Source organism: Schistocerca nitens, chromosome 1, assembly GCF_023898315.1.
Source record: "Schistocerca nitens isolate TAMUIC-IGC-003100 chromosome 1, iqSchNite1.1, whole genome shotgun sequence".
Lineage (NCBI taxonomy): Eukaryota > Metazoa > Arthropoda > Insecta > Orthoptera > Acrididae > Schistocerca > Schistocerca nitens.
Genome location: NC_064614.1, coordinates 923,784,804 through 923,798,328, shown reverse-complemented (window position 1 = coordinate 923,798,328; position 13,525 = coordinate 923,784,804). Strand labels below are relative to the sequence as shown.

Sequence of the window (13,525 nt, the reverse complement as noted above, 5' to 3'; positions counted from 1 at the left end):
TGCAGCTGAGAGTAGTCACCTGTAGAACTCTGTCTCATACTGCTCTCTAAATTTAATATTCAAAATCACAGTCCATCCAGCAGTTGAAAATTTAATGAACTCTAATGTATTATTAAATATTACTCTTATTTAATGTCCGGAAAAGGGAGGAAGTATAGTGGATAAAGGAATAAATTGAACATCAACACAAAAATTATGATCCATCATATAAAAACCACACATTTTATTATATTACTTACAGAAGTATTTTTTATTTATCTGGCATCACTTTTTCAAATGTGGTAACTGGGAAATGTAGCAACAGGTTACATTTCATGTACAATACAAACTGGCAAGGGAAGAAATTTGGGACATATTCTTACACTCTTAATACGAGGCAGCAGTGTGTATTACGAGATTTTTTTGAGGTATAGGCTAACACAGATCAATACCATTTTCACATAGAAAAAACACAGAATTCATACATCATATGCACATTTGGTATACAAGAGCAATAAATGGTAATAAATGTTAATAAAGGGCTACACCCTTTTCACGATGTGTTACTGCATCCCTTACAATATAAAGTGTTAGTTTTTTTGTAACAAAAATACTAAGTTCAGGATATATAAAGTTTGCAAAAATTCATCTCATGTATTTGCAAGGAACATTAATGCAAAACACGTTATGTAACCTGCTGCTCTATACATCAATCTACATGAAGTTTGCTGGGATCAGTAAACCTGGCAGTCAGGATGTAGAACACTGCAGGTAAAGGCACCAATGCTACAAGAGAGGAGTGTAGAACTGGATCCTGGAGCTGAGTTATTGCAATTATTCCATATGCATGAAGCAGCCAATGACCTATCAGAATCACACCATTACGTACTTCTGTTACAGTGCTGACAACCAAGTACCGCATCGACTGTAACACACATTAAACAAATATTTCAGCCAGCAGAAGAAAAATGCAACATGTTTACAACATTTAACTGAGTAAAATGAAGTACATCTTGCAGGTAATATTACTGCTTTTCATGTATGGTAAGTATTTACATACATCAACATGCTTAAAAAATATATTGCATTATTACACTGATGTCTGAATGCAAATTTCTTTTCCTACTCTCTTCTTCTTCTTCTTCTTCATTTTCTTAAGTAAAGCTGAAAGGACTACACTGCATATTCTGGTACTGTAATTACTGAAGAAAGGCATTGACTGTGTTTATTGTACCAGTGAGATGTAGTATCAAAAATTATGTACCAGTGAGATGTAGTAACTCTGATTCAATTGTTAGTATCTCTTTTTCAATTTCAGGCACACTAATATTCATGTTTATGTACAAAACATACTTACAGTAGAACCTTGATTACCAGACTTATGACTAACCAACTCCTCGAATTATCCAATCACATGTTCAACTAAAAATGGCTACAAATCTGAAATGGAAACATGCTATGTGTACAATTGAACAGAAACTTAAGTGTTCTGCAAAGACTTGATGAAGGTGAGTCAGTTACTAAATCAGTCTCTGAAATGAATGTTGCACTGACAACCTTTAAGGGCTGGAAAACGAACTGAAAAGATCTTGAAGCTTTTTCATTACAGCTGTAGATGGTGGAAATGGTTGAAAAAGCCAAAACTATAGTTCTCTGATGACACTTTGTCGGTTCGACTTTGTTAGGAAAGACATAACAGGACCCTACTTTAAAGAAAAAGTTTTAAGTGGCACCAATATCTGGGGAGGGAGAGAAGAAAATGAATTCCAAGCTAGTGAAGGTTGGCTTGACCAGTGGAAAAGCTATCATGGCATTAGGCAAAAAAACTTTCTGCTGATGATCATATACATGGGGAGTTTGTTGAAAAATTTGAAAAAAAAAGTCTCAGAAAATAAATTGGTAGCTGATCAGTTATACAATATTGACAAAATGGGGCTAAACTATAAAATGCTCCTTCAAAAACCTCTCGCCTCAAAGAATGAAACATTTACAGGATCAGCACTTCCTGTTTACAAATCTCGAAGTACTACTAGAATGAATGGTAATTTGTTTAAGACTGTCTTTTTGATGCATTTGTTCTGGATGTTAAAAAATACTTTAAATCAAAAAACTTACCACCCCGTGCAATTATGTGGCTGGACAATGTCCCAAGTCACCCCTCTGAGTATGAACTCCAGCAAGGAGACATAAAAGCTATGTTTTTGCCCCCCCTCCAAACATGTCCTCAATAATCCAAGCAATGAAGCGAGGTGTTAATGAATGGTTAAAATGATATTACCAAAGGAAATACATCAGAGTTTTGTTAGAGACAACAGAACAACAGAAGAGGATTGTGATCTGTTTGTAGCAATGCAAAGCCTCAACATAAAAGATGCAATTTACCCAGTTGCTTAAGCTTGGGAAGAGCATAAGGAAACCAATCTAAGAAAATCATGGAAGGAGGTCTGTCTTAGCCTAAACTAGGAGCAACAACTTCCACAAACTTGAATCAGATACTGCAGATATAGTCACAGATTTTCAAACCCTTCAGAATGATATTCGGCCAGCTGATACAGAGGAATGGCTAACAACCAATGAAGAACTTCGAGATCAGTGATCTGATCACTGATCTTCTTTTCCAACAGCACAGTGTTGAGCGAGAGGAGTCAGATGAAGAAAGGGAAGAGATGAAAACATCAGCCACTCTGCAGCAAAGCATGTGTTTGAGACTGCCCTCAAATAACTGGAACAACAGTCAACAGCTATGGGCATGAAAATATTATGGGAAAAGAAGTGGAGTGATGCAGCTGTAAAGTCATGGTTTAGGATACTAAAAGAAAAACATTATAAGTATTTTTAAGTAGATTTTCAGTGTCCAAAATGTTCTGTTTTCCATTGTCTTTATTAGAAATGTAGGGCTTTTTAAAAATTTTGATATATTATATCTGGTTGAGCTCTGTAAATGACTTGTTTCATTATCCTCAGATTATCTGACCTTTTTAGTTTTCTAACCAACCCCTAGTCCCCAAAGAGACAGTTAATTAAGGTTCTATTGTATTTGCAACATGAAACAAAAATAAATGCATCTGCAAATTATGCATAAAATGATGTGAATGTTTATTATTGCAGAGAACAGGCCATGAGCATTCATTCTTTAGGCTGACTCTATTTACACATCAGAAAAAGCAAAACTGAAAATACATCCCCCACCCCACACCAGCTTCTCTTTATACTGTAGATTTCAGTTATCCTTGCAACATATCTCTTGTTCCTGTAAACTTCCTGATCTCAATCTCCACTAACCCTCAAGCCTCAAATCCACTCACACTTTGGCTCGAAATCTTAACTTCACCCATCTTGCATCCACAACCTATTCCCTGCAGTCTCACCTTCCTTTGTTCTGCTTCCTCCCTCCTCATCCACTCCTCCACCTCACTGTCATCAAGCACTGCATGAACTCAGTTATGCCTGTGCCTGAGTTGCATATATATCCCATGCACCTGCTGCCTCCCTCTCAGTGTCAGCCATCAACCCCTAACAGTCACTCCTGCTTCCTGCCTCCTTTCACCCCTCACCCACTCTACTCAAAACAACCCCTCAATGACTCAATGTGTTTCCTATTTGGTGAGTTGTTTTCTTTACTCCTAACTATATAGAAGCTAAAAATATCTTCAGAAACCCAAAGTAATTGCATTAAAAACTTAAAAGCAGATCTCTAGATTTGAAAGGGAGTAAATAAAATGTTCATAACAAGACGATCACATATTTTAAACCAGAAAACATTAATCATGAACACAGCAACTTCACCATTTCTTTGTAAAACACAGAAACCATAGTAAACAATGTACGCAGTTTGGAGACAGAGAGTGGAGGGAAGTAAATAAGAATGCTTGGAATAATAAAGTATACGACACATAAGCAAGATCATCACAGGAACATGAAACAACTTGTTCAGTATGATAAAAGCAGATGTAAAATGGCACTATGGAAAGAATGAAGAGAGGACACAATCAGCAGACATAAAAAAAGACAGCAAAATTTTAAACTACTGCTGACAAAAAGGGTGGAAATTACATTAAGAACTTGGAAAAAGAAAAGAATACATACAGAAGAATAATTAAAAAATTTGCAAAAGTGGTAGATGTTTAAAAGAAGAGATCGTGAAGGGCTATGAGAAGCTGCTGCACCATGGTGCTATATTCATGTGACCTGAATCTTTAGTATGTTGCCACTTATTTGTTAGCATCTATTTTTATCTACTGACATTTTTGTTAGTTCATTTAGATTATTCAAAACTGAAAAAAAAGTGACCATCTAAGATTCCTTTATTGACTAGAAAGTGCAACCAATGGAAGGAGTGAAGATAATCACTGCATGCAGCATGGGCAGGGTGAGCTTGCCCAGTGAATGCACAGACAGGGGAAGTTGTGTGTGGTAACTGAAGAAACAGGGTGTGTGTGTGTGTGTGTGTGTGTGTGTGTGTGTGTGTGTGTGTTTTGGTGATTAGATGTTATGTGATCAAGTGGGTGGGGAAGTAGAGGTAGCTTGATAGTACATAGGAAGAGAGAGCTAGCAAAGAGGACATTTTAGTTGAATATTAATGGACAGATCATTGGACAATGATGAAGAATGGGAGAGGGGGAAGGAGAGGGGAGGTAAGGAGTAATGGCAGTTGTTTCCTATGGGCTAGTGAAGACTGAGGACAGAATCACTGCGGGATGTCGGATCAAAGGATGTCTTAAGGATAAATCCAGTGTATACAATTCAGAGAAGCTGGTACTGACTGTAGTATCCAAATGGCACAGGTTGTGAAGCAATAATTTTAGTATAGCACTGTGAGCTCAGTAACCCTCTCTGACATTGGGTGGTCAACTTTGCTCTTGGCAACAATATGGTCTGGCCATTAATCCACATGGGCAACTAGTTGATGGTCAAGCTCACAATAGGATGCACACAAATATCAACAGAGTTAATATATGACTTGACTGCTTTCACGGGTGACCCTGCCTGTGATGGAATAGGACATGCATCTGACAGCACTGGAATAGAATGTGCTGGATTGGCATGTGGAATAGGTCTTGCACTTGAGTTTTTCATAACGATAAAACCCATGTGGTAAGGAGTTGGGGTTAGGCATGGCATAAAGTAAGATAAAGATACAACATAGTTGTGTGCGTGGCAGAATACTACTTTCATCATTTCGATGCATGGTGTAAGGTATCTGAACCCCAGTGGAAGATGTGGTTAAGTTGTTCCAGTCTGAGGTAGTAATGGGTAATAAAAAGTCATTACAATATTTGGTAACAATGTGGATGCTCTTTTGCAACTGGTTAGTGGGTGTTGAAGAATTAGGAGCATGTGTGGATACGATACAGGACATATGTTTGTGGATTAGATATGGAAAGAAGTACTTGGCTGTGCAGTATGGAGCTATCTGAGAGATGGAGGTCAACATCCAGGGCAATGGCCCACTGAGATGAAGAGGATCAGGTGAGAAGTGTTAAGATTATGCAGGAATGAGGAGCATCTTGGTCCTGGTTCCACATTTTGGAAATATCATCACTCAGTATGAGGCAGTTTAGGGTCCTCATAGCTAGAAAAAATTCCTTCTAGATGGTCCATAAAAACGTTGGCATTAGACAGTGCCCATAAATGTGCTCCAGATTTGTTTACGTATTTTCTCATTTTGAAGGTTCAGAGCAATATTATCTTTGCTACATTTTGGGAGAAAATTCATTTTGCACTAATACCTTTGGCAGCTTGTGTGGCATTTTATTATAACTGCTTTTACATTTTTATTTTGCCAAACAAACAAACAAAGTTTGTATATTGCAGCACAGTCTGCTGGTATCACTGAACTCTCATTGTAATGCTCAGGAAAAGGGGTTGCACGCATACATGTCTGAAGGACATTTGCAGAGAACATCATAAAGACACAGGCACTGCAATATAGTATTTCATGCCACGACAATAATCATAATTCTCACCCTGTGCAGGAAACACAGCAATTGTGAGAGTACAGGATGTAGACACATAGTGACCTATGTAAGTTTGGATCAATTCTGGGGGCATGCTCAGATGGCCTATGCAATTACAGTGACCACTCACATAAAGTGGTACATCTGGGTTCGAGTCACAGTCCGGCACAATTTTCATTTGTCACTAATACATCGTGTAGCTGTAATCACATCATATTTGCAATTGTGAATACATTTCTTGAACAATCAAGAAAGTAATGAAACAGTTGCAGGCTAAGCACTATTGAGTGAAAATATTATTATATTTAGTGTAGGAATTCTACATGCTTGCCAAAAGGTGCAGGATCTCATAACTGCGAATTCAGATAGGTAGATAATGGTGTTCATGGGAAGTCAATAGACAACCCTGATGAAACACCAAAACAAGCACAGGCAACTGATATTACAGAAGTATAATAAGCCTGATACATTCGAAGTAACCTTTCGGATTTTCTCTCTCTCTCTCCCTCTCTCTCTCTCTCTCTCTCTCTCTCTCTCTCTCTCTCTCTCTCTCTCTCTCTCTTCACAAACAAAAATGTGAGGATTGGAAATGGAGGAGAAACATTAAGAAAGAAGCTTATCAGAATGGAAAAGCATACATTAATTCAAGTGAAAAAGAAATGCACGAATAGCTGATGGATTTGATGGTGGAATAACTGCAAGGTGGAAGTGTAAAGATAAATTATCATTAGATCATAGAAAGAAATGGTTTGAGAAATTTTATGGTTTAGAAAGTACAGATAGGAACCAGGATTATCTGAGCAAGTTGATCACGAAAATTCCACGAATAAGAATTTATAACAGTTTGGAAGATGGTATCTTGTCCAGGTGTACTTGCACACTACGGTATACATTTATTCTTAAAAGTAAAGAAGAAAAGGTATGCAGAACTATGTTTTTTGCATACCTTTGGTATTACTGATCTGTGGGTACAAAAATTGTAGGGAAAACCATCCAGAAGGTGTTGTGATTGAGAGCAAATGTGATATGCCCACTAATTATCAATGATCATCATATCAAATTATGGAAGGAAAAAAATCACATAGATTCACTTCAAAAAGCAGAATCACACCATATTATAAAGGACAGTTCACGGTGTGATGAAGCAAGCTGGGATAATTTTAATTCCCCTATTATTTTGCCATCTGCCTCCTTAAATTCATTTTGTTACTTTTAACTATTTACCATTAATGTACGTGAATATTATCTACGTTTCCATAAAAGAGAAAGGTTGGCCCTCAGTTTTAAAGAAGATAACACCAGATCAAGTTTCATGCTTAGTTTTATGTATGTAATTGATTTTCTAATTTGTTTTGACTATTCCAAGTTAGTATCTTTCATTATAGGGTGAAATCAGTAATTGCTTTGCAACTTAAATTCTATTGTTGACATATAAACAAATATAAACTCTGTACTAATTATAAACATTTGGAAGACGAAATACTACTCATCTTAAAGTATCTATTTGGCTCTATTCAAAAACATGTTAGCAAAACCTGCACTGAATTAATTCCAAAGTAATTAACAGTTTTGTCAGAAGTATTGTTTGAGTGCTTATATTTGTTAATTTCTTAACTCATGCAGTCGAAGAAACTGTTAAAAAGGACCATTTTTTCGATGTATTCAGTTGATCGAATGAGTTAAGTTTTAATTGAAATTTCTGTAAAAATTAACTCTGAACAATGTGTATTTTCAGTACCTATTACTCTGAAGATATATAAGAGCCCGATTTTTGGTCCTGAAACAGTCAGTCCATGGGCGAGTTTCAGACGAGCAACCTGTGTTGGTTAGAACAACAACAATGCTTCAACTGTGGAATAAGAGTAAAACAATTAGGCCGTGTGTAAAAACAATGACAGTGTCTGCTCCATATGTACCTTTCTATTCTTCAAGAACTGTGAACTTTGTAGTTAGGGTTTTACTGCTCGTAGATGTTCAGTAGTAAACTACTGTAGCAGTATGTGGGCGTTCGCCTGCAACCTATTAATGAGGCTTATCGAAAGATAAACAATATTACACTGGCCATATAACTGTGTATTATTAGGGAGTTGTGAACAGTGAAATTAAAGTACTGTGAAATGCAACTGAGTGCCTGTCAGCTACATTATTTACAATAGTCAGTGCCGGAATCCACAACCCATTTTTCAGCCAGTGTAGCAATGCAGTATGTCGACACCGAGGACAACAAACGAAGAAGAAATAAAAGCAGGCAGAACCGCTACAATGGCTATACCAAGTTAGCACCCTCAGCACTTGAAAGATGCATGGAATGTTCATTCAGAAGTACCGATAGGAGAAGAATGAACATGCATCAGATTAGGTGTATGATAAGGTTTTTAATACAGAATACAATCTTGAGTTTTTCAAACTTAAAATGGTTGAGTGCTGAACCAGAAAATAAGACTGTTTTAGAGGAAGAAATGCAAAGGCATCAGTAAAACAAATACATGGCTCAAGCAGAGGAAGATGCTGACAAGTTGAAGGTGCAAACTGACAGTACGTTTGCCGGCCGCGGTGGTCTAGCGGTTCTGGCGCTGCAGTCCGGAACCGCGGGACTGCTACGGTCGCAGGTTCGAATCCTGCCTCGGGCATGGGTGTGTGTGATGTCCTTAGGTTAGTTAGGTTTAAGTAGTTCTAAGTTCTAGGGGACTTATGACCTAAGATGTTGAGTCCCATAGTGCTCAGAGCCATTTGACAGTACGTTTCTATGTGCCTATTTTGATTCACAGTAGGTACTCTATCCTCCACACTGTGAAGTATCCTTGCTCTATTACAAAAGAAACCTGAGCACCTGCAATCTGACTACCTACGACATGGGAATACAAAAGGGAATGTGATTCATGCGGCACAAGGTAAGTGGACATAGAAGAAGCTTAGACATACCTATAAATTCCTGAAGCAGCAAAGTGAGAAAGGCTAGAAGATGTATGTTTCTTTCTTTCCTGACAATTGGAATAGTCAGAACCGAAAAAGATTTATACACTCATGTTCATAAAAAGCAGAATACTATGAACAACTAGAAATAGGATGTTCATATTCACAGGACGTGTACATCAGTATGTTCTGTACAAATGATTAGCATTTTAACTGTGTCAGCCTGTGGGCTCAAGGTCAACATTGATACTGTAGCGCAACGCCAACTACCGGTAAAATGTGCCTGTGTCTTTTGTTGTTGTTATAAAGCAAATGTAATGGATCAGTGTGACTTGAGCAGACGCGCAGGATGCTTCCCAGACATATGCTCGAACTATACCGTCATATCGAGTTTAAAAGAGGGTGCATTAGTGGCATGAGAGAATGTGATGCAGCCATTTGGGAAACTGCTGCTCATGTGGGATAAAGTGTTTTGGCAGTACAACAAGTGTGTACCAAATGGTTCACAGAAGGTAGAACACAATGAAATGGGTCAGGTCACACCACCCATACCACCCCCTGGGAAGGTTGACATCTGATCCAAAAGGCATTGCAGGACAGATCTGTGTTCTCCTCGGCAACACATCATGCACTATCAGGGGTAACAACCAGTTGCTGTTTATTAATGCACAGGTTATGTGTCCATCATCCACTTCTCTTCACGAATGTGCAGAAACATGCTAGGTGGTAATAGTGTATGGAATGATATCACTGGGGACAAGACTGGCATCAGATAGCATTTTCAGATGAATGCTGGTTCTGTTTGTGTGAAAATGATCGCCACATTTTGGTTTGCCACAGATAGGGGGAGAGACTTCACAGTGACTGCATTCACATTAGATATACGGCACCAACACAAGTCCTTATGGTATGGAGTGCTATTGGGTACAGCAACAAATCACAGTTGATGCACAGGGCACTGTCACCGGTGTGACCTATGTGAATGAAATTCTGTGAATGACATCTTGTGACCTATAGCCATATCAGTTCTGCACAACACCCAAGACGTGATTTTTCAGCAAGATAATGCATGACCATATGTCGCATCATGAACACGTACCTTCTTGGTGTCACAGGATATCAACATTTTGCCCTGGCCCGGCAGATCACCAGACTTGTCACCAACTGAAAATGTGTGGAACATAGTGAAATGATGGGTGCAGTGCTGTGACCCAGTGCCAACCACCACAGATTAACTCTGGAACCAGGTGAATGCAGCATGGGTGGCTATTAGACAGGGTGCCATTCACACCTTATATGCGTCAATGCCATCATGCAAGGAACAAGTTATCAGAGCCCATGGCAGACCCTGTGCCTACTAGGTAACAGGACACATACTGAACCGAGGTGACTCCAATGCTAATCATTTCTGCAGAACAGACTAATGTACATGTCCTGTGAATATGAACGTCTTATCTCTAATTGTTTAAAGAGGTTTTTTTTTATATAACATGAATGTGTTTCTCATTTATCTGTACAATGGGCATAATCTACAAACTGATTTAATTATCCTTAAGGATGAAAGAGACAGCATGCACAGTGTTATAAAGGGGACAAAAAAAAATGGCTTGAACATTTATGTACCAAAGCTGTGGTACACTCTAATGGCCACAGCCAAGCAAAACGGACACCGAGCGAGGTGGCGCAGTGGTTAGACACTGGACTCGCATTCGGGAGGACGACGGTTCAATCCCGCGTCCGGCCATCCTGATTTAGGTTTTCCGTGATTTCCCTAAATCGCTCCAGGCAAATGCTGGGATGGTTCCTCTGAAAGGGCACGGCCGACTTCCTTCCCCATCCTTCCCTACACCGATGAGACCGATGACCACGCTGTCTGGTCTCCTTCCCCAAACAACCAACCAACCAACCAAGCAAAACGGAAAAAGGTATTATGTGTGTGAGAGTCACAGAAGGAGTTTTTTGATTTCAAAGGGGCTTCATCAAAGATCCAAAACTGGACTAAAGCTGAAAAATGGGAGAAAAGGTAAGATGGTCTGATATACGAGTAATAATGGTGAGGAAGGAAGAACCATGGAAGATGTCATTTAAATATGAAAGTGACTCAGACTACAAAACAAATGATTTAATGCACAAGTTCCATGATCACAGGCCAAATGTAGAGCACGTGCTAGAAGACTCACCATATGCATACTCATCAACACTGCCAATTACAGAGGAAAAATGTTCTCATCTGTTGCTCCTCTGCCAGAGGAACATTATTTCTACAGATTACCATGAATTCTATCACAATCTGAAGCGTGAGGAAGCTCATAATATTGAAAAAGATGATGAATGAACTGTTCAATATTAATTTTACATACAGCCTTTATTTTTTCCTTGGAAACTATTTTGTTTTAGTTTTATTGTGCATACATATTATCATATTCATGTGCAAGAAAGCTTTGGAAATAGGAAATTTCATAGAGGCATTGCTACTACCTAATAACAATATGACAATAGGACATTCTACTCAGCAGTCACAAGTGCACATTTCCAGGATGATTTATTGTAAATATTGGAACTTTCAAAGAAATTCTAGTTATGGTAGTTTTGCTCTGAACCATTGGTTTGAGGAGACGTACTTATGGGGAGTAGGATCTTTGGTCAAGCATAGAAGAATGTTGGGATGTGTGGTGGGTTTGGAATCTGCAGGTGTTGTAACTCGCCGATCTTTCAAAGTGTCGCCACGCAGTTACGCGCGTCCTCTACATGCGGCGTTGTCTGCCAGCCATGCAGCAGCAGCACCACCTAAGCGGCCAGCCAGCCAGCGGCCTCTAGACTCAGACTCAGTTATAATTTGACTGTTAAAGTGTACACATGTCTTACTCTGTTTACTTGATCTGTGACTTTCATGTATTGCGTCTTCCTTGAAATATATTTGTTGTCAAAAACAACCAAATCAATCCTATCGTGCTTGGGCTGCTGACTTCACGGCCTCAGTAGAAAGTTTCAATTTATTACTGAAGTTCACAAAGAATCCTACGCCGATTCCATGGTACGGGATGCTATTATCTGATCGGCGCCCGACAAAGAAGTTAGGCAACGTGCCCGTCAGTTGGCAAATCCGACTCTAGATTAAGTCCTATCCATCGCTCATTCTTTTGAAATTTCTCGCGCAACTGGAGCACAAATAGAGGCATGGGGCGACGTCGGGGAAATACAACCTCTGTGTGATGTTGACAAAGCATGTGGCGTGTCCCCACCAGCTGACGTGGCCGCAGTACGCTCCCAAGCGCAGCCTCGGCCTAACCGTAAACAAATCTCAAAGAAATTGCAGCAGGAAAACCCACGGCAACTTCCTTCATGTATGTGGTGTTTTATGAAACATTTACGAGAAGATTGTCCACACCGTTGGGCCGTGTGTCACAAATGCAATAAAAAGCGTGATGTGTCATCCGTTTGCAAATCCGACCACGTACACAATGTTCATGACCATGATGCTGATTCTGATTCTGTGTTGTCTGTCAATAGTACTTCCTCCCTTTCAGGGAAGTTATTCCTCACTGTCCAAATACTTGGTCGAGATGTTCGCATGCAGGTGGATACTGTTTCTGCTGCCACTATCATCAATTCTCAGACGTATCTTCAGTTGGGTTCTCCAATCCTGTCACCTGTCACTAGGCAATTACAGACTTACAATAAACAGAAGATTTCTCTCTTGGGACAATTTATGTAATCTTCAGAAATCCAAATTTTTTCAGGCATCTATCACGTACTTGGGGTTTCACCTCTCTCGGGATGGTATTTGTCCGCTTCAGCAAACTGTCGCTGTGATCGATGTCCTTCCTCTGCCCTTCCTCGCCCTACATCTGTTAAGGAACTGCAGGCCTTCTTGGGGAAAATAGCATACTATCACAAGTTTTTACTGTCTGCTGCATCGGTGACTCAGCCATGGCATCACCTGTTGCATAAAAACGTGCCTTTTTACTGGTCCGCGTCATGCGATGCGGCTTTCCAGAAATTGAAGACTATGCTGAAACAGGCCCCATGCCTGACTACTTATCGACCTGGCCAACATCTTGTTCTTGCCACGGATGCCTCTCAATACGGGGTCGGTGCAGTCCTTACGCACCGTTTTTCTGACGGTGCTGAACAACCCATTGCTTACGCCTCCAAAACGCTCACTGATGCCCAACAAAAGTATTCCCAAATTGAAAAAGAAGCTTTGGCAATTATTTATGCTCTTCATAAGTTTGGTGTTTTTCTCTATGGATCCAAATTTCATCTTGTTACGGATCACAAACCACTTGTTTCCTTGTTCCATCCATCAACGTCACTTCCCAACAAGGCTGCACACCGCCTCCAGCATTGGGCTCTTTACTTGTCTCGTTTCAATTATGAGATTCATTTCCGGCCGACGGCTCAACATGCGAATGCAGATGCACTGTCTCGCCTTCCCATGGGTCCTGATCTAGCATTCAATAGGGACGAACTTTTGTGTTTCCACCTGGATGTTGCCGAGCAGCAGGTTGTGGACGGGTCCCCCATCACCGGGGACCGGCTGGCGGCTGCTACGGGTTCTGACCCTACCCTCTCTTGGGTTTTACGCTGTATTCAGAAGGGTTGGCCAGATCGTCCATCCGCTAAGACTTCTGATCCGTTGCAGGACTACTACGATTTGCGTTACCGCCTCACGG

At 39.9% G+C, this 13,525-nt stretch overlaps 1 protein-coding gene across 2 annotated transcripts in view; it reads right to left on the bottom strand.

Annotated features, from left to right (window-relative positions):
- Positions 1-206: 206 nt before the first annotated feature.
- The window catches only part of LOC126192829 (JNK1/MAPK8-associated membrane protein-like), a 126,245-nt gene continuing 112,926 nt past the window's right edge, over positions 207-13,525 (bottom strand). For both annotated transcript variants that reach the window (XM_049932634.1, XM_049932635.1), the window contains one exon: positions 207-904. In XM_049932634.1, coding sequence (XP_049788591.1) covers positions 689-904 — 216 coding nt within the window. In that variant the 3' untranslated portion in view covers positions 207-688. The remainder of the gene's footprint in view (positions 905-13,525) is intronic.